This window comes from Chiloscyllium plagiosum, unplaced genomic scaffold (genome assembly GCF_037043375.1).
Source record: "Chiloscyllium plagiosum isolate Xiang-an unplaced genomic scaffold, Cpla_swu_hap1 HiC_scaffold_3, whole genome shotgun sequence".
Classification (NCBI taxonomy): Eukaryota; Metazoa; Chordata; class Chondrichthyes; order Orectolobiformes; family Hemiscylliidae; genus Chiloscyllium; species Chiloscyllium plagiosum.
In genome coordinates, this window is record NW_028270141.1 from 125,335,674 (window position 1) to 125,363,278 (window position 27,605).

At 44.8% G+C, this 27,605-nt stretch overlaps 1 protein-coding gene across 1 annotated transcript; it reads left to right on the plus strand.

Annotated features, from left to right (window-relative positions):
- Nucleotides 1-2,587: 2,587 nt before the first annotated feature.
- LOC148151314 (uncharacterized) lies at nucleotides 2,588-27,605 on the plus strand. The gene is made up of 4 exons (XM_087976733.1): nucleotides 2,588-2,719; nucleotides 3,699-3,828; nucleotides 6,970-7,144; nucleotides 26,846-27,605. The coding sequence occupies exons 1-4, from the start codon at nucleotides 2,588-2,590 to the stop codon at nucleotides 27,006-27,008; spliced, it is 600 nt and encodes a 199-aa protein (XP_087832859.1). The 3' UTR covers nucleotides 27,009-27,605.

Genomic DNA, 27,605 nt, shown 5'->3' on the forward strand with positions numbered 1-27,605 from the left:
AAAGAGTCAATATTGGATTAATAATGAATTTCAAATCTTTGGGAATAGAGTGAACTGTGTGTTTTTGATTCTAATTAAAAACAAGATTTTGTGCTTTACACCCTCAGGTTATTCTCACAATCTCGATAAACTATCGTTTGGCAAATATCAAACTGAACTCAGCTTTTGAAAAAGTTAATGAACAGCAGATTGCAGCAGTTTTCCTGAACAAAGTATAATTACAACAACATCACTCAGTGAGTTGGCCCCACCCCACTGTCTCAGACCCACAGTGAGTTAACTCTTTCTGCTGGCAGCTTCCTTTCAATTCCCCCAGACACCTTCCATATCTCTAAATGTGTATTAATGGAAATGTACAGACATCCCATTGGGATTTGCCTGTTAGAGACTTGGCCTTGACCAGCCAAGACATGTGTTATCTTCTGAGACCAAGTGTTTGTGAATGGGAGAACCTGAAACTGACTCCAATCTCTTGGGTGTCTGATCTTGAAGAAAACTGTTTCACACCACCAAACCTGGAGAGTTGTTTCTGAAACTGGGATGAGAGTCACCAAGTCATGCAGCACGGAAACAGACCCTTTGGTCAAACCAGTTCATGCTGACCATCATCCCAAACTAAACTCGTCCCACCTGACTGCGCTTGGCCCATATTCCTCCAAACAATTCTTATTCATGTGGTTATCGCAACGTCTTTTAAATGTTGTAACTGTAGCTGCATCCACCACTTCCGTTGGAAGTTCATTCCACACATGAACCACTCTGTGTAAAAAACTTGCATCTCATGTCGTTATTAAATCTTTCTCCTCTCATCCTAAACATATCCCCTCTTGTCTTGAAATCACCCACCCGAAGGAACAGGCACCTGCCATTCATCTTGTCTGTACCCCTCATGATTTTATAAACTTCTATAAGGTCGTCTCTCACCCTCCGACACCCCAGTGAAAACATTCTCAGCCTGTCTAGCATTTCATTATAACCCGAATCCTCCATTCCTGGGAACATCCTGGTAAATCTCTTCTGAAATAAATTGATAAATGCATTGATAATCAGTGCTACTTTATGCACTCAATGGTGAAATTACATGATGTTTAAGAAGCAGTTCAGTGATCTAGTCTGTGAGCAGCGTTCTGATCCCCTCGGGAGCTGTTCAGGAATACAGAGGGCTTTACTGCATATCCTCAAGTTGCTGAAAGCAGCTGGTTTTATTGATATTTGAAAAGTGAAATATTGGAAGAAATTGAGCAAATTCTGTGTCTCCATCACTGAATTTTACAGCTGCATTCACGTGGCTATGACTTCCACCTCATTTGCTTTTCCAACTATCTTTCGGGCCAACAGCCAGTACAGATACAACACATTCTACCTCTCCTTCCAAGGAATTAAATTGTAAGTCCATAATGCATTGGAGGAGAATTTGTCCATTCAGCCCATTGAGTCCACTCTGCTATTCCATCATGGCTGGTAGGTTTCTCAACACCATCCTCCTGCCTTTTCCCTGTAGCCCTTGATTACTTGTAAACAATGATTTACAAACATATGAATCAAGATCATAATTAGGCCATTTGCCAGAATCAGGAAACATTGGAAAGTAAATGCCAAGGCAGTGGTGACCAAGTGACGGTCAGTGCCTGGGAAGTATTGATCCAATCACAGTCAGTGCCAGGACAACAGTGATCCAGTGAGATTCCATGCCAGGGAAATGGCAATCCAGTGCGAGTTAGTGTCAGGGAAATGGTGATCCAGTGTGAGTCAGTGTCAGGGAAATGGTGATCCCATGAGAGCCAGTGCCAGGAAAATGCTGATTCAGTGAGAGACAATGTCAGTGAAAAAGTGACCCCGCCAGAGTCAATGCCATGTGAACACTAATGCAGTGATAAACAGTGTCAGGGGAAGTGTACCCCAGTGACAGGCTGTGTCAGGAGCTGGATATCAATGGGAGTAGTTTTGAAGTTGGGGGGGAAATCATTCAGCCAGTCTCAGTATATCTCAGGGAAGGAGGGAAAGAGACAAACAGGATCTTTATGAGATGCTGCAATCATAGGGCAGTGAACAGCCCACCGGCCTTACCCTGCTACTGTGAGTAAACAGTGGTCTGTCCATGGTCAGGGAGCAGAATAGCCCCCGTGTTCAAACTGACTGCAGGGAAAGCTGCAGGAAACCCAGGAAATGAAGATGTACAAAATTGAACCCCAAAGGTGAAATTGTTTTCTCCTCATCACCAGTGACTGGGAGATCAATCTTCCAATCCAGTGTATTCCCAAACCGGGAAGAGTGACAACCCTGAGTATGTGAGCTGGTATCAATTACAAACACAGCTTTCCCAAGTGTTCAGTGTTCCCAGGAGCCAGCACACAGAGAGTTAATTATTTGTGAATCCATTGTAATGTCAGAGCTAAGAGAAATTTCCATAACTAATCAGCTGGAATGTTTCTCCATCATGACGTTCCTACCTAAGGATAAGCTGTATTCAAAATCATCTTCATCAAAGAGTATATAACGAGTGTAACTCTGTGCTCAAACTGCAGATCCACCTGAAGGTGCTGAGAGTCAGTCAGTGCGTTCACCAGTGATCTGAGAGAACACCAAGATGCTGAGAATCTTCTTCACTGTGTCTGTCCTCTTTGGGCATCAAATTGCTGCACAGGACCCAGAGCAGGAGGTGATCGACCTCTGTAAGGGTGTTGACTGTGTCGGGCCAGATCAAGTCATCCAGGACACGGTCAGTACAGCTGAGAGTTTCCTCTGTTCTGTTGTGTTTGTACCAGTGGAAATTATTCCATGTTGTTTTTAGCCCATAACCTGCAGTGCACCGACAGTGTACATCCCAACCCTGAACCATGGGACTGGACTGAAATTACTCCTCGGGCCTCATTAACACTTTCTACATGAGCTGCCATCGCCTGCCTGGCTCCCACTGCCAGCTTGTGCAGTAAGAAGAATATCAGGGCTTCCATCTCCAGCAGCAGGTGAAGGGAGGGGTCAGTGTGCTCACAGAGAGGGGGATGGTGGGGGACAACACAAGGACTGTAGAGTCAGGGAGCTCTCCTACTGCTCCTGTCTTCACTCAATCTAACCCTGTTTCTGAAAGGCAGCTGATCACAGGCTGAAGGTCTCTGTGTTCAATGTGGAAGAGGCCAAGTCTGGTTGTGAGTGGAATCTCCTCAACCCCAACCCTGGATTGCCCCTTAATTCCACATATTTGTTTCAATGAATTCAAATTCTATCATCTGCCCTGCTGAGGTTCAGTACAGGTCCCCAGAACATGATCTGGGTCTCTGGATTAATACCCTTGTGATAAATCCCATTTGGTGATCATTCCTCATACCTCAAAGAATTTCTCTGTTTAAATAATGTGTTAAAACAGACAGAGAGATGCACAACACCGGGACATGTGGGCATTAACATTGGCTCAATGTAGAAGTATTTCAATAACATTATCTCAATGTTGTTATTGATAACCCAAAGGGACAGAACAGGACAACATGAAAGATGAGAGAGTGAGAGAGAAAGGGAATGAATCAGGAGGTGCTGCTGTCAGGAATCCCATTAAAAACTCCAAACTCTGTTTCAGACTCAGTCCCTCCAGAACATGAAGGCTCTTCCACACCTGGACACTTGGGACAGTTCTCTCAGCATTGATGTACTTTGGTGGGAGTACAGTTTATACCATACAGTGACATTTTTTACTCTCATTTCAGACTTATGATGAGGTGGCATACATAAATGTAAAATATGTTGCGACAGAGGTTCATGGAACGGATTTGGAGCAAGTAGTGGAGCTCGGTCTGGACAATCTGTTCAAGTATTCACGTTTTGGCAATACTGAAGGTATATCAGATATCCCATCAAAGTAACAACAGAATATAGTGACTGTTCACTCTTTCACATTTCTTGCTTAATACTTTCTACATTGACAAACACATTGACAAAACATTCCACAACTGTCAATCCCTGGGGATCCCTTGGTCACATGCTGCTATTTAGTCAAAGTGTCACCCTCTTTTGATACATGGCTTTATGGTCCCAGAATCTGGGAAGGTTTCCCTCTTATGGTGGGAGTGGGATTTCAATCTCACTGTCTGACTTCAGCCATGATCGCTGAATTGTCCTCACACAAATAAAGGCTCCCTGCCAGGCATGAAGCCCACTGTTGGAGTCCTTGTGGAAGGTGACACACTGCACATTCACCATCTGCGATTCCCTCCATCTCTCCCAAAGACCCACAAACAGCGTCACTCACTGACGTCTCTTTAACATTGAATGTTGTAATACAATTAAAATAGCTCTGATGGCTTGGACACTGTCCAAAACTATACTGCTGTCCTGTTGGTACAGTATTTGTCTTGTGAACAGTCTCCTTGTGGTCTCTGGGCTCTCCTTCTAAAGATGACAAAAGTAATCTCAGCATTGTAAACACTGCAAATCGATTATTTCGCCATTTAGGGAAGGTCTAATTCTTTCTTGAAACAGCTGTTGTGAACCAAAGTGTAAAACATAATTTCTTTGTTCTGCCTCTCACAATGTGATCTATTTCACGCTGGGGAAATCGAACAGAGAGATAACCTGTTTACTGTATTGTAAGAGGCCATTCAGCCCATCACGCCTGTGCCAGCTCTCTGAAGGACCACTCACAAAATGCCACTTCTCCACCTTCTCCTCATAGCTCAGCACATTCTCCCCTTTCAGCATCGAATTCAATTTCTGCACAAATGGGATTTTGGTCACATTGGGAAACTTTTATGTGTGAACAGGGGAAACAGATGTGTATTGTGCTCTCGTTTATGAGGTCAAGGATGGATTTTGTTGGTGGGCCAAAACCCCTGTCTTTGGGAAAAAATGGGATTGATTTATGGTCTTATGATTTAGCTTCTATTTGGGGATTTTCTGCAGTGTTCTTCACTGATGGCAGATGTGTCAAACAGTTGCTCAAGACAGAAAGAGAAACTAAAGTTTGCTGAAGCTCTGTAGGGGATGATAGAGAATGTCAAAGGTGTTTTTGGAATTCAAATACTTTTGGGGTATGTTTTGAAATCTGTAAATGTACGCTCTATGAAAATAATCCACTTCAATCTGTTTTATTTTCACTCCTTATAAATATTGCCTGCTTTACGGTTCAAAGCAATCTGCACGTTTGAGTGCTTGTGGTTTTTGTGACTGGTCTCTCTCTGAACTAAGAACAATTCACAATCTGATCGATCCAGCCACAGGCCCATCCGGGATCTGATTTGGGCTGTAATACCATCAGCTGGGATCATAATGTTTGGATTTCTGGACATGATTTTTTTAAATTACTGCATTTAAGAAAGATCTATGTCTTTCTTTTTAAAGTCACAACTTGGCGGTGCCTCGGGACCTAAAACAGCAGCATTGAGGTGATGTTTGTTGCACATTTTAATGTTGCTGACAGCTTTGTGGGAGTTAAAGTAATAACAGTGGGTTATTTGATCAAAATTAAAACTAGGGAATTATCAGATAAATGGAAGGTACAATGCAAAGTAGGATCTCATGCAGATGAGATTGTTCAAGTAATGATCCAACAATGAGAATGTGTTTCATTCATTCCTGGGGTGTTGGCATTGCTGGCTACACCAGCCTTTATTACCCATCCCTCCCTGTCTAGATGGCTGTTAAAAGTCAACCACTTTTCCGCACGTTTGGTGTCACATATAGACCAGTCCAGGCAAGGCCAGCAGTTTCTGTCTCCAAAGGGGTGTTACTGAACCAGAATGGTGTTTTATCCCCAACAATGGTTACATGGCTATCAGCTCCAGATTTTTGTTCACCTTTGAACTCAAATTCTACCCTGACTGGATCCGAACCGGAGTCCCCAGGACATTACCAAGCTCTCTGGATTAATACATGAGCAATAATACCATGAGACCATGACGTCCCCCCAGTTGAAGAAAGGAAAATGAAAGTATGATGTCACAGGTGAAAGTAACACAGTTAGAGATAGAAATGACAGGCCTTCAGTTTGGAGAAGAACAGAAATAAGGGAAAGAGAGTTCAGAGAAAGTTGAAATAGAATGGGAGGAAAAGGTAAGAAAAATTAAAATGGAGGCAAGGTGAAACCAAGGAATCTGAAAGAAAGGTAACTTGAATTCTAAAGAGCCAGGAACTCTGAGAACTGGAGGAGCGAAAGAAAAGCTTCAGTGAGAAAATGAAGAAAGAAGGAGGGAGGAGCTTGGAGGATGATTCTGGTTCCAATCAGGGATTTCCTTAAACCAATAATCTACACAGAATCCTTATATTTACTGACAATGGAGTCAAAAGGTCTTGTGCCTCATCTGAAAAGGTTGTTGAACAGAGGATGTGGCTTCGAGAGGTCTGGACCTGAACAGGACAGTGTGTTTTGGCAGGTACAGCTCTGACTGAGTGTGTCAGATTGTCAGAGGGACAAGCGGAGTAGAACTGCAGAGTACAACACAGTCAAAGACACAGTGCTCAATATTTAGGAGATTGTGCCTGAAGCTTCTCAATTAACAATTAGGATCGCAAGGAAGAAACCTAATTAAAAATTGTCAAATTTGCAAAAGAGAAGGAAATGCTGTGGGATCAGTGGTTCAGGTGTGAGGGGTTGAATGACCTTCTCCTGCTCTCCGTTTGTATGTTTGTGTCCACGTGTGTTCCTGTATGATGTGGAATTCACTGCCTGGAATAGTGCAGGAAGTAACTTCAATCACAGCATTCACAGATGAACATCTAAATAATGAGAGAAAAGATGTGGATGTTTGGAAAGAGAGCAGGTCAGTGTAATGAGCTGGTTACATCAACCAAACAGCCAGCACAGGAGTCCCCTCCCACAGCGCTGTGTCACTCTGTGAGGCTATTATTCAATGTCACATCAGTGTCTGCCCCACTTCAGCAATGTCACCCTGACCCCTCACCTGTAACCTCTGACTCACTGTCAGTGACACCACAAATGATCACCGAATAAAATGTTATAACAGGGTTTTTCTCTATCTGCAGAAACAATAGTTCCTATCACTGCACCTTGGGTCCTCACTGGATACTTGGTAAATGGAACATTTCCACAGAAATTCAATGTATGTGTGACCATCGTTCCTGAAGTTAACAGTCCGCCCACACCTACAGATCAAACAATTAAACAAAGATCGTTCTTTTTGGGTCAGTTCTTTGTGAGGTGAGTTTTGATGTTGCAATATTGTGATTAATGTTTCTTTATGTATATTCCTGTTCGGGTGAAAGGAAAGACTGGTAGGTATAGGGAATGCTGGATGACTGAAGAAATTGAGTGTTGATTAAGAAAAAGAAGGAAGCATATGTCAGGTATAGACAGGATAGATCAAGTGAATCCTTAGAAGAGTATAAAGGAAGTAGGAGTGTACTTAAGAGGGAAATCAGGAGGGCAAAAAGGAGACATGAGAAAGCTTTGGCAAATAGAATTAAGGAGAATCCAAAGAGTTTTTGCAAAAACACACAGGACAAAAGGGCAACTAGGGAGAGAATAAGGCCCCGCAAAGATCAGCAAGGCAGCCTTTGTGTGGAGCTGCTGAAAAAGGGGGAGATACTAAATGAGTATTTCCCATCAGTATTTACTGTGGAAAAGGATATGAACGGTATAGATTGTAGGGAAATAGATGGTGACATCATGCAAATGTCCATGTTGCAGAGGAGGAAGTGCTGGATGTCTTGAAATGGGTAAAGGTGGATAAATCCCCAGGACCTGATCAGGTGTACCTCGAACTCTGTGGGAAGCTAGAGAAGTGATTGCTGGGCCTCTTGCTGAGATATTTGTATCATCGATAGTCACAGGTGAGGTGTCGCAAGGCTGGAGGTTGGCAAACGTGGTGCCACTGTTTAAGAAGGGTGGTAAGAACAAGCCAGGGAACTATAGACCCGTGAGCCTGACGTCGGTGGTGGGCACGTTATTGGAGGGAATCCTGAGGGACAGGATGTACATTTATTTGGAAAGGCAAACACTTATTCGGGATAGTCAACATGGCTTTTTGCATGGGCAATCACGTCTCACAAACCTGATTGAGTTTTTTGAGGAAGTAACAAAGAGGATTGATAAGGGCAGAGCAGTAGGTGTGATCTATATGGACTTCAGTAAGGCGGTCGACAAGGTTCCCCATGGGAGACTGATTAGTAAGGTTAGATCTCACGGAATACAGGGAGAACTAGCCATTTGGATACGGAACTAGCTCAAAGGTAGAAGACAGAGGGTAGTGGCGGAGGGCTGTTTTTCAGGCCTGTGACTAGTGGAGTGCTACAAGGATCGGTGCTGGGTCCTCTACTTTTTGTCATTTACATAAATAATTTGGATGCGAGCATAAGAGGTACAGTTAGTAAGTTTGCAGATGACACCAAAATTGGAGGTGTAGTGGACAGAGAAGAGGGCTACCTCAGATTACAACAGGATCTGGACCAGATGAGCCAACGGGCTGAGAAGTGGCAGATGGAGTTTAATTCAGATAAATGCGAGGTGCTGCATTTTGGGAAAGCAGGACTTATACACTTAATGGTAAGGTCCTGGGGAGTGTTGCTGAACAAAGAAACCTTGGAGTACAGGTTCATAGCTCCTTGAAAGTGCAGTCACAGGTAGATAGGAGAGTGAAGAAGGCATTTGGTATGCTTTCCTTTATTGGTCAGCGTATTGAGTACAGGTGTTGGGAGGTCATATTATGGCTGTACAGGACATTGGTTAGGCCACTGTTGGAATATTGCGTACAATTTGGTCTCCTTCCTATCAGAAAGATGTTGTGAAACTTGAAAGGGTTCAAAAAAGGTTTACATGGATGTTGCCAGGGTTGGAGGATTTAAGACCATAAGACCATAAGACATAGGAGTGGAAGTAAGGCCATTCGGCCCATCGAGTCCACTCCGCCATTCAATCATGGCTGATGCGCATTTCAGCTCCACTTACCAGCGTTCTCCCCGTAGCCCTTAATTCCTCGAGACAACAAGAATCTATCAATCTCGGCCTTGAAGACATTTAGCGACCCGGCTTCCACTGCACTCCGTGGCAATGAATTCCACAGACCCACCACTCTCTGGCTGAAGAAATGTCTCCGCATTTCTGTTCTGAAATGACCCCCTCTAATTCTAAGGCTGTGTCCACGGGTCCTAGTCTCCTCGTTTAACTGAAACAATTTCCTAGCATCCACCTTTTCCAAGCCATGTATTATTTTGTACGTCTCTATTAAGTCTCCCCTTAATCTTCTAAACTCCAACGAATACAATCCCAGTATCCTCAGCCGTTCCTCATATGTTAGACCTGTCATTCCAGGGATCATCCGTGTGAATCTCCGCTGGACACGTTCCAGTGCCAGTATGTCCTTCCTGAGGTGTGGGGACCAAAACTGGACACAGTACTCCAAATGGGGCCTAACCAGAGCTTTATAAAGTCTTAGTAGTACATCTCTGCTTTTATATTCCAACCCTATTGAGATAAGAGACAACATTGCATTCGCTTTCTTAATCATGGACTCAACCTGCATGTTTACCTTTAGAGAATCCTCGACTAGCACTCCCAGATCCCTTTGTGCTTTGGCTTTATTAATTTTCTCACCATTTAGAAAGTAGTCTATGCTTTTATTCTTTTTGCCAAAGTGCAAGACCTCGCACTTGCTCACGTTAAATTCCATCAGCCATTTCCTGGACCACTCTCCCAACCTGTCTAGATCCTTCTGTAGCCTCCCCACTTCCTCAGTACTACCTGCCTCTCCACCTAACTTCGTATCACCGGCAAACTTCGCTAGAATGCCCCCGGTTCCCTCATCCAAATCATTAATATATAATGCGAACAGCTGTGGCCCCAGCACCGAACCCTGCGGGACACCGCTCGTCACCGGCTGCCATTCTGAAAAAGAACCTTTTATCCCAACTCTCTGCCTTCTGTTAGACAGCCAATCCTCAATCCATCCCAGCAGCTCACCTCGAACACCATGGGCCCTCACCTTGCTCAGCAGCCTCCCGTGTGGCACCTTATCAAAGGTCTTTTGAAAGTCTAGATAGACCACATCCACTGGGTTTCCCTGGTCTAACCTACTTGTTACCTCTTCAAAAAATTCCAACAGGTTTGTCAGGCATGACCTCCCTTTACTAAATCCATGTTGACTTGTTCTAATCAGACTCTGCTCTTCCAAGAATTTAGAAACCTCATCCTTAATGATGGATTCTAGAATTTTACCAACAACCGAGGTTAAGCTGATTGGCCTATAATTTTCCATCTTTTGCCTTGATCCTTTCTTGAACAAGGGGGTTACAACAGCCATCTTCCAATCATCCGGGACCTTTCCTGACTCCAGTGACTCTTGAAAGATCTCAACCAATGCCTCTGCTATTTCCTCAGCCACCTCTCTCAGAACTCTAGGGTGTATCCCATCGGGGCCAGGAGATTTATCAATTTTAAGACTTTTTAACTTTTCTAGCACTATCTCTTTCGTAATGGCAACCATACTCAACTCAGCCCCGTGACACCCTTTAATTTTTGGGATATTACTTATGTCTTCCACTGTGAAGACTGACGCAAAGTACTTGTTAAGTTCTCCTGCTATTTCCTTATCTCCCATCACTAGGCTTCCTGCATCAGTTTGAAGTGGCCCAATGTCTACTTTTGCCTGTCGTTTGTTTCTTATGTACTGAAAGAAACTTTTACTATTATTTCTAATATTACTGGCTAGCCTACCTTCATATTTGATCCTCTCCTTTCTTATTACACTCTTTGTTATCCTCTGTTTGCTTTTGTATCCTTCCCAATCTTCTGATTTCCCACTGTTCTTAGCCACTTTATAGGATCTCTCTTTTTCTTTAATACATTTCCTGACTTCCTTTGTCAGCCAAGGTTGTCTAATCCCTCCCCGGTTAATCTTTCTTTTCTTGGGAAAGCTACAGAGAGCTACAGAGAGAGGTTGAACAGGCTGAGGCTGTTTTCCCTGGACCCTCGGAGGCTGAAAGGTGACCTTGTAGAGGTTTACAAAATTATGAGGGGCATGGATAGGGTAAATAGACAAAGTTTTTTCCCTGGGGTCAGGGAGTCCAGAACTAGAGGGCATAGGTTTAGGGTGAGAGGGGAATGATGTAAAAGAGACCTGAGGGGCAACGTTTTGACACAGAGGGTGGTACGTGTATGGAATGAGCTGCCAGAGGATGTGGTGGAGGCTGGTACAATTGCAACATTTATGAGGCATTTGGATGGGTATATGAATAGGAAGGGTTTGGAGGAATATGGGCCGGGTGGTGGCAGGTGGGATTCGATTGGGTTGGGATATCTGGTCGGAATGGACGGGTTGGACTGAAGGGTCTGTTTGCATGCTGTATATCTCTATGACTCTATGACTTTATGTCACCATCATTTCAGTGTGGGGTGTACAATGTTACAAATCACACAACACCAGGTAATAGTCCAACAGGTTTAATTGTAAGCACTAGCTTTCGGAGCGCCGCTCCTTCACCAGGTGAAGACACACAGACACACACACACTCTCACTCTCACACATGCACTCTCTCACAGACTTAACCCACATGCACACATACACATATATGTATGTGGGGTGAATTTGTACTTGCAGAGTTACATTGTACTTTGCTCAAAAACTGCATGAATCCATGTAGATTAGATTACATTACAGTGTGGAAACAGGCCCTTCGGCCCAACAAGTCCACACCGACCCGCCGAAGCGCAACCCACCCATACCCCTACATTTACCCCTTACCTAATACTACGGGCAATTTAGCGAGGCCAATTCACCCTACCTGCACATCTTTGGACTGTGGGAGGAAACCGGAGCACCCGGAGGAAACCCACGCAGACACGGGGAGAACGTGCAAACATGTAAGACTCTGTTAGCTCACATTTTAAGATAGAATCACATGACGACACTGACAGGGACCACAGGGGGCTAACACCTTCAATATCTCAACATCTTATCTGGGCTGACACCAATTGTTACAGTTAACCTGAGAATGTAACTTTTTAAAAAGATTTTGTGATTAACATATGAAAGAAGTGAAACTATCATGGTCATTCTAACAGATGAGAGACTTAACAAAGAATCAAGGTATTTTTCCATATATAATTTCAGTTACATCACACTGTAAACTTTTGCTGTAAATTCTGTGTCTGACAATTGTGTACTCCACAACCACCTGATGAAGGAGCGGTGCTCCGAAAGCTAGTGCTTCCAATTAAACCAGTTGGACTATACCCTGGTGTTGTGTGATTTGTAACTTTGCACACCCCAGTCCAACACCGGCATCTCCAAATCATTCTTGTCAGGGTAAGGCTGAGATTAACAGGTCCATCCAGTTACACTGGGACATTGGTCAATATGAATGGTGTTGTAGAGTGGTTCATATCTCACAATCTGCAGCTCCACCTCCTGAGAACACAGCCAGTCCTCCACATTCACATTACTCCAGTTCACACAGAGCTGGCTCCTGGGTTCTGAAATTCTCATCTGCAGCATGGTTCACATTTTTCACAGAACACTTTCACTTCATTTGAACAAAGGGTCTTTGAAGCAGACCCTTTAGTCAGCTTCACCCTTCTAGGTAATGGCAGATCATCCACTTTAATGAAATATTCCCACAATATTCCCATTCCTATTGATGCTGTTATTGTTGAGTCATAGAGTGACACAGCACGGGAACAGACTGTTCGGTCCAACCAGTCCATGCTGACCATAATCCCACACTAAACTAGTTCCACCTGCTTGGGCTTGGCCCATGTCCCTCCAAACATTTCTTATTCATGTCCTTATCCAAATGTCCCTTAAACATTGTAACTGTACCCATATTCACCACTTTCTTTGGATGTTCATTCCACACACAAATCAGTCTGTGTCGAAAAGTCGCCCCTCATGTCTTTTTTAAATCTGTCTCCTTTCACTTCAATATATTCCCCCTTGTCTTAATTCCCCAATTGAGGGAAGAGACACCTGCCATTCACCATATTTATATCCCTCACGATTTTATAAACCCCTGTAAGGTCACCTTTCAAGCTCCTATGCTCCAATGAAAGATGTCCCAGCCTATCCAGCCTCTCCTTTCGCTCAAATCCTTCATTCCCGGAAACATCCTCGGTAATCTCTTCTGAAACTTCTCTCCAGCTTTAAAAATGCCCATCCTATAACAGAGTGACCAGAACTGGACACATTACTCCAGAAGAGACTTCACCAATCTCCTGTGCAACCTCAACACAGTGTCCCAACTCTGATACTCAAACATCTGAGCAATGAAGGCAAGTGTGCTCAACGCCTTCTTAACCACTCTGTCTACATTTGATGCAAACTTCAAGGAATTATGGATATGAACCATTGTGTCACCCTGTTGTACAACATCACAAAAGACCCTACTTTTAATTGATTAGATTCCCTACAGAGTGAAAACAGGTCCTTCGGCCCAACGAGTCCACACTGCCCCTCCGAAGAGTAACCCACCCAGACCCATTTCCCTCTGACTAAAGCACCTAACACTATGGTGTAATTTAGCATGGTCAATTCACCTGACCTGCATATCTTTGGATTGTGGGGGGAAACCCATGCAGAGAGGGGGAGAATGTGCAAACTCATACAGACAGTCACCCGAGGCTGGAATCGAACCCGGATCCCTGGTGCTGTTAGGCTGCAGTGCTAACCACTGAGCCACCATGCCGCATGTACATTGCATAACTCATATGAGGTCTATCTGGCTGACCTCATTACAATCACTGCATCCTGCCCTCTCTGAATCCGAGACCAGAGACTTGGCCTTTTTCTTTTGTAGCTGCTCCTGGGGTGTTTGAGCATTGGGTCAGGTTCCTTTAACACTGCCCCTGAGAGGGGCAGCTTGTGATTGGCAGTAACTTGCCTCTTACCCCTGGAGCATCTCTGAAGACGTTCATTCAGATCTTCAGGTGACAATGGCATCAAGGTGGTGACACCCGCCATGTCCATCTCAGATTCCGAGGTCTCTTCATCGCTTGATGGACAGGGAGAACCCACGGCTTCTGTCAGCCCTTCTGATGTGTCTGGTTTCTCGGGTCAGTTTGGATTCCGCACTGTTTGCGCGTTTGCAGCTTTCATGTGGACCATGTGCTTGTTCAGGACTGTCGGACCAACATGAACATTATACATCACTGGCCCTGACCTTGCACTGACCATGCCTCTTACCCATTCAGGGCTCATCCTGTGGTTCCTACACTAAACATTGTCCCCTGAAGTAAAGTGTCTTTCGTTGAGCAGTGTCTTGTGTCTGGCATGGACATTCCCAATGCCACTGACACCCCCCCATCCCCACCAACCCCCCAATCTCATCCCACCCCACGCAGGTCTGGGAAGATCAGGTTTAACCTGGTGTGGCATCTTCTCCCCATTAGTAACTCTATTGGATATATCCCTAGAGTTGTAAGCAGGGTGGTCCTGTAGTCAAATAGGAGCCAATACAGTTTGGTAACTAATGAAGCCATTGGCTGTTCGTTAAGCATGTCTTCAAAGCTTGTACTGTTCTTTCTGCCACACTATTGGATGGTGGATGGTGTGGAGCTGTCATTATGTAAAATGCCATTTGACTTGAAGTAATTCTCCAATTCTCTGCTGGTAACTGATGGCCCTTTATCTGTGACCAACAGTACTGGGAGGGCGTGTAGTGCAAAAGATGCAGCTTTTCTATTGTCGTCCCCATGTTTGATGAATGTACTCTATGCACATCCATCCACTTTTTGTAGGCGCCTACAATGAGTAAGAACATTGAGCCTGTGAAAGGAGCCTGCAGAATCAATGTGTAACCGAGTCCAGGATTTACCGGCCATTCCCAAGAATGTGGGGGAGCTGCTGGTTGTAATTGTTGCCCTTTTTGGCACTCTGGGCACTGCCCCACAAGTGTGGTTATGTCTGCATCTAATCCCGGCCATCCGATGTAAGTTCTTGCCAAAATCTTCATTTTGAAAACCCCTGGATGACCCTGATGGAGTTCAGCCAGTATCTGGTGGCGACCTTTGCTCCCCATAACAAATCGCCATTGTCTACTGTGATCTGGTCTGGCCAGGTCCAAAAAGGTTTCAGGTCTGGTTGTGATGGTCCTTTGGTTTCACCCATCACCACCAGCTGTTTTAGATTTTTCTGTGTCTAAAGTCTGATATGTGAAGTGTGTCCATAACATTTCAAACCACGACGGACTCTTCCTGTGGTACTACCACCAGTGGTGTATCTGCCATTAGGAGGCGGCTCAATCCATCTGCATTTGTTACTTGGCCTTCCTGATGGTGTTCCAACTTGTAATTATACACACTTAGTATCATAGCCCACCATCGGAGTGAGTCTGCCTTGTCCTCTTTAAGGAGACCAGAAGGGGTTTGGGGGTCTATTCTTATTACACATTTACATCCAGAAAGGTATTGGTGGAACTTCCTGACTCCAAAATATGACCATCAAACCTCCCTTGTCAATCTGGGCATGTTTACGCCTTACATTAGCCAGTGTCCTGGATGCGTACGCTATTGGGCGTTGCTCTCCATTGTGCCACCTACCAGCCAATGGGAGCCTGATTGCTATATAGGGAGGCATCACATGTTAATAGCAGATCACACTTGGGATGATAGTTGTTTCTTCACTTCCCTGAAAGCTGTGCCTTGGCTACATGCTCATTTCCAAGCTAACCCTTTTCTAAGAATTGATGCAAAGTGCTGAGAAGGAGGCTTGGTTATACACGAGCATTCCGTAATAATTCACCAGCCCAAGCAAGGACCTAAGCTCCCATACAGACATGGGAACCGGGGCACCTTTGATCGCCCTCATTTTATCTTCCAACGGGTTTCACCTTGTCTTGTCAACGCTGTGTCCCAAGTAGGTCACTTGGGGGTGCCTGAACACACTTTTGTTTCCACTCTAAGGTGTATACCCACCTGGGAGAAATGTCTAAAGAAAATGTTAAAGTTCTCGAGGAGTTCTGTATTGGTCTTCCCTGCTATTAGCGTGCCATGGTGGAAAATGTTCTCCATCATCCGCTGAAAAGTTACACAGGCTGACAATACCCAAATGGCAGTCCCATATACTGGTACAATCCCAAATGGGTAATGACTGTAGTATACTTCTGGGAATGGTCATCTAACTCCAATTGCAAGTATAGGTGGCTCATGTCCAGCTTTGTGAAGGACTGGCTCCTGCCAGCTTTGTATATAAACCACCTGCATGAGGGATTGGGTATTTATCCAGCCGCCAGAAGCGATTTACCATTTGTTTAAAATCCCCACAAAGGTGAACCAACCCATCTAGTTTCACAATCTAGTTTCACAATTAGTCCGATTGGTGCTGCCAATTTCCCAAACTGGACCGCTCTGATGATTCCATCACATTCCAGCCTCCTGATTTCTGCCTCGACCTTTGTCCGTAAGGCAGTTGGCTGTGGGCGAGCTTTCCAAGATCGTGGAATTGCTTCCTGGCCAACTATCCCTTGATAGTCCCTAGACCTTCCTGAAAAACGTCTAGGTATTTAATTAGAACTTCACTCAGGTAGCCATTTTCTAATCAAAAAGGTTTGCCCCATCAAGCTTGGGCCCAAGCCTTTTAGCACAATCAGCGGTACCTGAACCAGCTTATAAGAGACACAACCAAAGTTGGATCGGTAATCTGTAAATGTTCTGTGCTGTGGGTCCTCAATCTAGCCGAGGTCTTGAGTAAACAAGTGTTGGAATTCCAAGTCAATTTTGCGATCTGTGATCACTGAAATGGCCAGGCTGGTTTCAACCTCCATTAGAACCAGGTGCCCATTTAACTACATGTTTATTTTAATTCCTTCAAATTTGGAAGTTGTTAAAAAATGTAACTGTTCCAAACCAGATGTGAGTGGACTTCCCAGGGTGTGCACTCGCCTGGATACTGACCTATAATTTTCCGTATTCAATTTAGGTCGAGTGGGATACTTTTGCTGTCACAAGTCCTAATACCGGAAGCAACTACAATTGCTTGCTGGCCCGGATCCTGAAGAAAATTTTAACCCTTTGGTCAAGGCTTGTCTATGTGTTGGGGTTTTGATGTGATCTGACCTGGTGGCTCTCTGTTCAGTATATGTCCTGAGTGAGGCTTTGCAATTGCCTTCACTCAAGTGGTGTTCCCCAAAGTCACTTAGACTGGTGAGGATGTCCACTTCCATCGGAATATCCCGCAACTTATATGCTCCACTCACCACATTTGCCAACGATAAAGCCAGTTGTAGTCCCTGTTTGAAGTCCAATTGGGCTTTAAATAGTAGGTGTTTTTGCATAGTTACATCATCATTAATGAGTGTCTCAGCATCTCATTACGGGTTAAACCAATGTTACCTGCCTCTGCCAGTTGTCTTAACCTAATCAAAAATCCTGATATGGATTCCCCAGTTCTCAAATTGCTGAGTAAAAACGAGAGCAATTCAGAATTAGATGAGGCTTGGCATTGTAATATTCCTTAACTAAATCCATCAACTCGTGAAAGGTTTTAGTATCTGGTCCCTCAGGCCGGGTTAGGCTCCTAATATCTGAAAAAGCGGCAGGTCCAAAAGCTGTCAGGAGAATTAATCATAGCTTTACATCTGTCCCAATGTCATTTGCCCATTTAAAAATAAAACAAGGACACATTCTGTCCACATACTGGGTCCAGTCATTGGCAAGATCGAACAAATCAAACTTTCCAAATAACAGCATGATGCCAGAAATGCTCACCCCAGCTCAAAGGCACCTGTTGCAAGCAAACTTCTTCAGGAGCACACTTTGCTCTCGTCACCACTCAACTCCATACAGGCCAGTATCCCGTCACCAAGTCACCCTTTATTTAATCATGGAAAGTCCTTTGACACTGATCCAGCTTCCTCAGAACCATCCCAGAGGGTGAGAATGTCTGATACTCTTGTCCTTGTCTGTCAGCCAGGGCTCCCTAATTGGAGGATGTTAATCTGGTCCAATCAAGGAACTCCTATTCTCTGAACTCTATCTGGCTGACCTTGTTACAATCCTGATAGATATCCTCCCCTCTGCACTCCTTCCCCAGCACAGCAGCCAGTAAATGGGCTTCCTTGCTAAAGGTAGTTGCCTGATAAAGATTCTGAGAGGTAGTAAATTCTAAAATGTGCAGCTTGTTACGAGTACACAAATATAGCATGTGGTCATTCATTAAGGTGTGTTTTGAGCAGAACAAGTCAGGATTCCACTGAATTCACTGGTAAAGAAAAACAATCAGTGTAAGCAATTTGTTTCAGGAGCTCTGAACTTGGGTTGATTCCCTCACTTTACCAATTTCTTTTACTGTACATTCATAGGTATCTTGTGCCTTTCTCTTTAATATGAAAACTCCTGATTCAGTTTGTAGGAGGTTCAGAAATGCTTGGGGCCAATGCAGAGGTCAGGTACTCTTTAATGATCAGTTCACCATTTTGGTAAATCCTCCAAACCTCACCGTTATTTACATGGCCAGTCAGAAATGTGGTCTACTACCCAGCTGGACAGGTGCAACAAGATTCATGAAGCTCAGTGCTAGCCAGGACTCAGCACTGCATTGGAACAGTGTAGCTGTTACCACCAGTGAAGTCCATCCTCTCGGTCACTGGCACATCAAGACTGCATTAATGTACAACTTATAAGGATATTGTTCGCCAAATTGATTTTGTGCCCGATACCAACACTCCCAATGACCTTTACTACTGAAAGTCACACGAGCAGTGATATCATAAGAGAATTGTACAGCATGGAGACAGGCCTTTCAGTCCAACTCGTCCATGCCAGCCAGGTGTCCTAAACTGAATTAGTCCAATCTGCCTGCGTGTCCCGCTAAACCTTTCCTATCCATGTACCCATGGAAATGTTTTTAAATATTATAATGGTAGTCAGTTCTCCCACTTCCTCTGGCAGGTCATTCCATGCACACACCACCATCTAAGAAAATGTTGCCCCTCAGGTCCCTTTTAAATCTTTCCCCTCTCACCTTTCAACCTATGCCCTCTAGTTTTGGACTCCCCCACTGTGGGGAGAAAACCTTGGCTATTTTCCATATCTATGCCTCTCATGATTTTATAAACAGAACCCACTCACTTCACTTTCACCTCCAAATTCCTCTCCTACTCATGCATCATTCTGACTTGGCCATTTGTCACTGATCACCGAACCATCTCAGAATTCCCTACCTGAACACATTCTGGAGGGGTGTTGATGACATGATCTCTCCAGTCTTGTGAGGACTGAATCCACAGCGCAGCATATGGTCCACACCTCAGATTGAAGAGATACAGAACCTCTGATCCTGACCACCCTGTGTGAAGGATCAGTGAGAAGAGGGTGGCATTTAACCTGGTGGAGCAGCAAAGGTCATTGACCTTTCTCTACACTAACCCAGTGTCTGCCACTGACCAGGCTGGCAAGGTCAGGTGTTGTGCCTTCCTCTGGCAGTGCCATGAGAATATAGAACATAGAAAAATACAGCGTAGTACAGGCTCTTTGGCCCTCGATGTTGCGTCGATCAAAGCCCACCTAACCTACACTCGCCCACTATCCTCCATATGCCTATCCAATGCCCGCTTAAATGCCCATAAAGAGGGAGAGTCCACCACTGCTATTGGCAGGGCATTCCATGAACTCACGACTCGCTGAGTAAAGAATCTGAACCTAACATCTGTCCTATACCTACCACCCCTTAATTTAAAGCTATGCCCCCTCGTAATAGCTGACTCCATACATGGAAAAAGGTTCTCATGGTCAACCTTATCTAAACCTCTATCAAGTCACCCCTAAACCTTCTTTTCTCCAATGAAAACAGCCCCAAGTGCCTCAGCCTTTCCTCATACGATCTTCCTACCATACCAGGCAACATCCTGGTAAACCTCCTCTGCACCCATTCCAGTGCCTCCACATCCTTCCTATAGTATGGCGACCAGAACTGCACACAATACTCCAGATGCGGCCACACCAGAGTCTTATGCAACTGCAACATGACCTCAGGACTCCGGAACTCAATTCCTCTACCAATAAAAGCCAGTACGCCATACGCCTTCTTCACAGCACTATTTACCTGGGTGGCAACTTTCGGAGATCTATGTACATGGACACCAAGATCCCTCTGCTCATCCACACTGCCAAGTATCTGACCATTAGCACAGTACCCCATCTTCTTGTTACTCTTACCAAAGTGAATCACTTCACACTTACCTACATTGAACTCCATTTGCCACCTTTCTGCCCAGCTCTGCAGCTTACTTATATCCCGCTGTAACCTGCCACATCCCTCCGCACTGTCAACAACTCCACCGACTTTCGTATCATCCGCAAACTTGCTCACCCAACCTTCTAGCCCCTCCTCCAGGTCATTTATAAAAATGACAAACAGCAATGGTCCCAAAACAGATCCTTGCGGAACACCGCTAGTAACTGCACTCCAAGATGAACCTTTACCATCAACTACTACCCTCTGTCTTCTTCCAGCCAGCCAATTCTTAATCCAAACCTCCAACTCACCCTCAATGCCATACCTCCGTATTTTATGCAGTAGCCTACCATGGGGAACCTTATCAAACACCTTACTAAAATCCATATACACCACATCTACTGCTTTACCCTCGTCCACCTCCTTAGTCACCTTCTCAAAGAATTCAATAAGGTTTATGAGGCACGACCTGCACTTCACAAAACCATGCTGACTATCCTTGATCACATTATTCCTATCCAGATGTTCATAAATCCTATCCCTTACAATTCTCTCTAAGACTTTGCCCACAACAGAAGTGAGACTCACCGGCCTATAGTTACTAGGGTTATCCCTACTCCCCTTCTTGAACAAGGGAACCACATTTGCTATCCTTCAGTCTTCTGGCACTATTCCTGTAGACAACGAGGACATAAAAATCAAGGCCAGTGGCTCTGCAATCTCCTCCCTTGCTTCCCAGAGAATCCTAGGATAAATGCCATCAGGCCCAGGGGACTTAACTATTTTCACCCTTTCCAGAATTTCCAACACCTCTTCCCTACATACCTCAAAGCCATCCATTCTACTTAATTGTGACTCAGTACTCACATTGATAACAATGTCCTGTTCCTGAGTGAATACTGACGAAAAGTATTCATTCAGTGTCTCCCCAATCTCTTCAGCCTCCACACGAATCTTCCCACTACTATCCTTGACTGGACCTATTCCTACCCTAGTCATTCTTTTATTCCTGACAAACCTATAGAAAGCCTTAGGGTTTTCCCTAATCCTACCAACTAAGGACTTTTCATGCCCCCTCCTTGCTGCTCTTAGCTCTCTCTTCAGATCCTTCCTGGCTACCTTATAACTCTCAATCGCCCCAATTGAACCTTCACGCCTCATCTTTACATAGGCCGCCCTCTTCCGTTTAACAAGGGATTCCAATTCCTTATTAAACCATGGCTCCCTCACACGACCCTTTCCTCCCTGCCTGAAAGGTACGTACTTATCAAGGACACTCAATAGTTGCTCCTTGAACAAGCTCCACATATCAATAGCGCCCTTCCCTTGAAGCCTACTTTTCCAAGCCACGCATCCTAAGTCGTGCCTCACCGCATCATAATTTCCCTGCCCCCAGCTATAACTCTTGCCCTGCAGTGCACACTTATCCGTCTCCATCACTAGAGTAAAAGTCACCGAATTGTGGTCACTGTCCCCAAAGTGCTCACCTACCTCCAATTCTAACACCTGACCTGGTTCGTTACCCAGAACCAAATCCAGTATGGCCTCACCTCTTGTTGGCCTATCTACATATTGTGTCAGGAAACCCTCCTGCACACATTGGACAAACACCAACCCATCTAACGAACTTGAGCTATAGCTTTCCCAGTCAATATCTGGAAAGTTAAAGCCCCCACAACAACCACCCTATTACTTTCACTCTTCTCCTGAATCATCCTCGCAATCCTTTCTTCTACATCTCTAGGACTATTAAGAGGCCTGTAGAAAACTCCTAACAGGGTGACCTCACCTTTCCTATTCCTAACCTCAGCCCAAACTACCTCTGATGGCGAGTCTTCATCCATCGTCCTTTCCACCGCTGTAATACTATCTTTGACAAGCAATTACACCTCCCCCTCTTTCACCCCCACCTCTGACCCTACTAAAACATTTAAACCCTGGAACCTGCAACAGCCAATCCTGTCCCTGTTCTACCCATGTCTCCGTAATAGCCACAACATCGAAGTCCCAGGTACCAACCCACGCTGCAAGTTCACCGACCTTATTTCGTATACTTCTTGCATTGAAGTATACACATTTCAAGCCACTTTCCTGTTTACAGGCACCCTCCTTTGAGATTGATGCCATGTTCCTAACCTCCCTACACTCCAGGTCCTGCATCCTAAAGCTACAGTCTAAGTTCCCATTCCCCTGCAGAGTTAGTTTAAACCCCCCCCCCCCAAGAGCACTAGCAAACCTCCCGCCAAGGATACTGGTGCCCCTCAGGTTCAGGTGTAGACCATCCTGTTTATAGAGGTCCCACCTTCCCCAGAAAGAACCCCAGTTATCCAAATACTGGAATCCCTCCCTCCTGCACCATCCCTGTAGCCTCGCATTTAATTGTTCTCTCACCCTATTCCTCGACTCTCTATCCCGTGGCACGGGTAACAAACTAGAGACAACAACTCTGTTTGTTCTAACTCTGAGCTTCCAACCTAGCTCCCTGAAAGCCTGCCTAACATCCTCAGCCCTCTTCCTACCTATGTCGTTGGTGCCAATGTGGACCACGACTTCGGGCTGCTCCCCTTCCCCCTTAAGGACCCGGAAAACACGATCAGAGACGTCACGTACCCTTGCACCTGGAACGCAACATACCAAACGTGAGTCTTTCTCGCCCCCACAAAACCGCCTATCTGTGCCCCGGACTATCGAGTCCCCAATAACTATTGCTCTGCTCTTCTCCACCCTTCCCTTCTGAACAGGATGTCCCTCCTCTGCTCTGCCCGATCCACAAGGATCTCAAGGTCGCTGTCCATGAAGTGAGGTGCTGATTTCTCCTTGTCTGAGTCCATGCCAAATATATGGAAGTGGGCAGTCAGGGACTGACTGCGCTTGTCCAGATGCATAATGGCCTTTAAATATGGTGACTGTGCTCGGGATCCCAGGATATCTCCACAGTGGAGGGTACTTCTGTCTACAGAGAGAATTGGGCTAGCATCAGACGAGAGGGGAATATTACCCAGTTAATGAGGCAAGTTTGGAGTGAACCAAAAGAAGTACAGCCCTTTAGCCCACCAGACTGTGCTACCACGAGATGCCTTTCTAAACTAAAACCATTTTGCTTCTCCACTGTCAGTATTCCTTTGTTCTCTGCCTATTCATCTGTTCATCAATTTGAATTTCTGAACCATGAGATCATACTGCAGCTGTACAAAGCTGTTATGGCCCCATTTGGAGTATTGCATACAGCACTGGTCACCGCGTTATAGGAAGGATGTGGAAGCTTTGGAAAGGGTTCAGAGGGGATTTACTAGGATGCTGCCTGGTATGGAGGGGAGGTCCTACAAGGAAAGGCTGAGGGACTTGAGGCTGTTTTCAATGAGAGAAGAAGATTGAGAGGTGACTTAATTGAGACGGACAAGATAATCAGATGTTTAGGTAGAGAGATACTGAGAGCCTTTTTCCTCAGATGGTGATGACTAGCATGAGGGTGCGTAGTTTAAATTGAGGGGTGACAGATATAGGACAGATGTCAGAGATTGTTTCTTGACTCAGAGGGAGTAGGGGCATTGAACGCACTGACTGCAACAGTAGTAGACTCGCCAACTTTAAGGGTATTTAATGGTAATTGGATAGGCATATGGACGAGAATGGAATAGTGTGGGTTAGATGGGCTTCAGATTGGTTTCACAGGCTGATGCAACATCGAGGGCTGAAGGGCCTGTACTGCGCTGCAATGTCCTATGTTCTATGTTCTATGATCTAAGTCCTGCTTTTGCTTGTTTTACCAAAATGCAACAGCATAATTTATCCAAATTAAACTTGATACGCCTCTCCTCAGCCTATTGACCCAATCGATCAATAACTCTTTGCAATCTTACGTAAACCTCTTCACTGTCCACTACACCACCAATTTTACTGCCATCCACAATCTTACTAACCATGCCCTCTATATTATTTCAAACTGTATCAATATCTGTCTGATCAGACTCAGTGACTGAGCTTCCACAGTTCAGCAGGCAGTCTTCCAGAATTAATAAAACTGTGAAGATTTCAGAGTAAAACCCAATACATCCACATCTCTCTAGTCAACTCTATCAATATGATGGGATATGGATAGTCAGGTCCAGAGTTGTGTCAGATTTCATCCGATCAATTTGTGCAATACTATTTGTTCACTAAGACTAATCTTCTCCAACTCCCTATTCTCACCAGTCCCTTGGGTTTCTGTTATTTTTGAGAGATTATTTTATCTCCCTTTCTGAATGCAGACACAGCATAATTGTTATTTAACTTCAGTGGAGAACCCCAAACATCTTACTTCTTTGAGATGTCTGATATCTGAGGAAGTGAAAATGTACCGTTATAAGGACAGAGGGTGATGTCAGAGTTTGAGATGTCAGTCCCATGAGGAACACCCTCTCAGTTCCCAGAAAACTCTCTATAACCCGGGAAGAAAACAGTGAGGTCTGTGGGAATTTTGTTTGATTTCAAATAAATGTCTGACAATATCCCTTTGTAAATCAGATTTTGTAGCAGAAAGGATATAGCTGAGGGATTCTTTATCCCAAAGGGTGTAGTTCTAATAGATGCGATTGTGAGTCAGTAGCTCACAGGCGGTAATTGAATGGAGGTGATCAGTGTCTCGCCCACTGACTGGAGAGCTGATAAGGGCCCCACATCAGCCCTCTCAGGGAAAGCTTGCTGCATTCAGTGACCGTCAAGCACTGCTGGCTCCTGGCTGCTGATGGCACTGTACCTGAGAGACCTAGCATCAGCACTGACTCCCAGGCTGATAGGTGTGTGATACCAGGGAGAGGATCACAGGACACTGTCATGGGGGTGTGGTGTGGGTGAGGTGGGTCAGAAGAAAGGGCAGGAGTGTGGGTCCCTCTAATGGCCAGATCCTGATGTTGATTTATTTTCTTCTTCGTTCATGAGATTTGGGTTTGACCCATCCCTGATTGCCCTGGAGATGGCGACGGTGAGCTGAGTTCACGAACTGCTGCCATCCTTTGGGTACTTGGGCATCCCAAGTGGGCGGCACGGTGGCACAGTGGTTAGCAATGCTGCCTCACAGCGCCAGAGACCCGGGTTCAATTCCCGACTCAGGCGACTGACTGTGTGGAGTTTGCACGTTCTCCCCGTATTTGCGTGGGTTTCCTCCAGGTGCTCCGGTTTCCTCCCACAATCCAAAAATGTGCGGGTCAGGTGAATTGGCCATGCTAAATTGCCCGTAGTGTTAGGTTAAAGGGGTAAATGTAGGGGTATGGGTGGGTTGCGCTTCGGCGGGTCGGTGTGCACTTGTTGGGCCGAAGGGCCTGTTTCCACACTGTAAGTAATCTAATCTAAAAAAAAACAATGCTGTCAGAAAGGGAGTTCCAGGTATTTGATCCAGTGACACTGAAGGAACGGTGATATATTTTCAAGTCAGGGTTGTGTGTGGTTTGGAGGGGATCTTGCAGGAGGTGGTGTTCTCATGTAATTACTGCCCTCAGTCCTTCTAGAGAGTAGAGAGCACAGATTTGGATGTTGATGCCAAAAAAGCAAGCTGATTGGTTGCAATACAATCTGAGGGATTTTCCAGCCTTCCCTGTACAGGCAAGTGGTGTGTAGTCTATCCCACTCCTGACCTGTGCCTTGTTAATGGTGGACAGGGTTCAGTGAGATACTGCAGTGTATCTTGTAGATGGTACACGTTGTTAACTTTGTGTGTTGATGGTGGGAGGAGACATTTCCAAAGGAGCTGATTTCCGGGGCCGAGGTGAGAGAGACCGCCCTTGTCATCGAGGCTGTGTCTGAACAAATGTGATATTAAGGAGTTCCAGCAAAACTGGAATCAGTGGGAACTGGGAAAACACCACATGCCATTTCATTGCCCATCTTTCCAAGTGATCTCTATTTGTTGCTGTATCCGTTGACAACCTTCCTCACTGTCCATAACTGCACCAATTTGGTTTGCACCACATAACTGTCAGGCACTGACCATCTCCAACAAGAGAGAAGGTAAACATCACCCACTGACATTCAATGGCATCACAGTCACTGGATCCACTTCAGTGAAAACAGACACAACTTATTAATTCAGCTCCTCGACCACTTCTCTATTCCTGAAAATAAATCCATCCAACTCTGTCTGGAATGGACCCACATCCATTTTAGCCAAATCATCACCAATGGAAGCTTTCACAGTCCATTTTTGATTTTTATGGATTACAATCATATTCAATTCTCCTGTTCCTTACAAGTTTCTTCGTCCTCCTTTGCGGAACCATTCTAGTGAGGACTCTCTGCAACCTCTTAAGGAGACTCATGTATTCCCTAAAATGTGATCATCAATGGCCACAATGGTCATAACAGAATTTCATAGGGGTTCAGCAAAACTTCCTCGATTGGGGAATCAATCATCTCGTTATAAACTCAAGGCCCTGTTTGCTTTGCTATTCACTCTCTCAATAAAGATCAGTGCACCAAGATTTCCCTGTCCCTCTGCCATGCAATGTTTTGAACAGTGCTGTTAAGTTTATGTCGACTCTCAGAATTCCTCACCAAAACTGTATCCCCTTATTGGCCACGGGACTGTCCATTCTGATTGCTTTTCGATTCTGTTCCTGTAATCATGATGGAACGGAATGATGGAGGGTTCCCAATGGGCTGAAAGCCTGACCCCTGTTGCTGTTACCCTGTAACCTACTCTGATTCAGACAGGTTTTGTCGCGAGGAATGAGAATTAAATGTTTATATTCTTAATTCTGTTGCAGGACTATTCCCAACATAACTGATGGGAAACAATATGAAGAACTGGTCCTTGATTTCCTGAAAGACTTGGAAAAAGACAAGAGAATGTTTCATGGGATGTTTCTTATCTTTTGGTATAAGAAACATGGACTAACACAAATAGCTTTAGAAAAGGAATTGGAATGAAACCTTTCTAGAAGGTTCTGTTACCTTTATTCATTTTGAACAGTGAGATGTGCTTAATTCTAAAACTGTTTTGTCTTCCCCAAACTACACATTGCATTAACCTAGACTACTGTGCCTAACTCTGGTCTCCGTACCTCGAGAAAGATATACCCTTCTCCCTCACTTCCAGTGAATGTAGTGACTGTTCCTTAGACATATTAGGGACATGTGCCCACTTTGGGCTTATGCCCGAAACGTTGATTCTCCTGCTCCTTTGATGCTGCCTGACCTGCTGCGCTTTTCCAGCAACACATTTTTAAGCAATTCCACCAATGTCCTATCTCAGAAATCCCGGTGTCCTGTTTATAAACACTGCCCTCTACTGGCAGTCAGTTATTGTATTTCCAATCAAGAATACAAGCATTTATTCTTCATTCAAAATTATTCAGTTGCATTAACATCAAAAGAGAGTATTTTGTTCTCCGTTTACAGTCACTGTTCCCACTGGTTTTTTAGTCTAATGATTCCAATCAATGGAATTATCCAAGTTATACTGCATTGGCCCCAGAATTCTGATCAGGTTCAGTCGTTGTCACCGACACACTTCCCCCATTCCCC

Coding starts and splice junctions, on each gene's coding strand:
- LOC148151314 (XM_087976733.1), top strand. CDS start 2,588: ATGCTGAGAATCTTCTTCACTGTGTCTGTCCTCTTTGGGCATCAAATT. Junction 3,829..6,969: donor ACGTTTTGGCAATACTGAAG/GTATATCAGATA, acceptor CTCTATCTGCAG/AAACAATAGTTCCTATCACT. Junction 7,145..26,845: donor TTGGGTCAGTTCTTTGTGAG/GTGAGTTTTGAT, acceptor ATTCTGTTGCAG/GACTATTCCCAACATAACTG.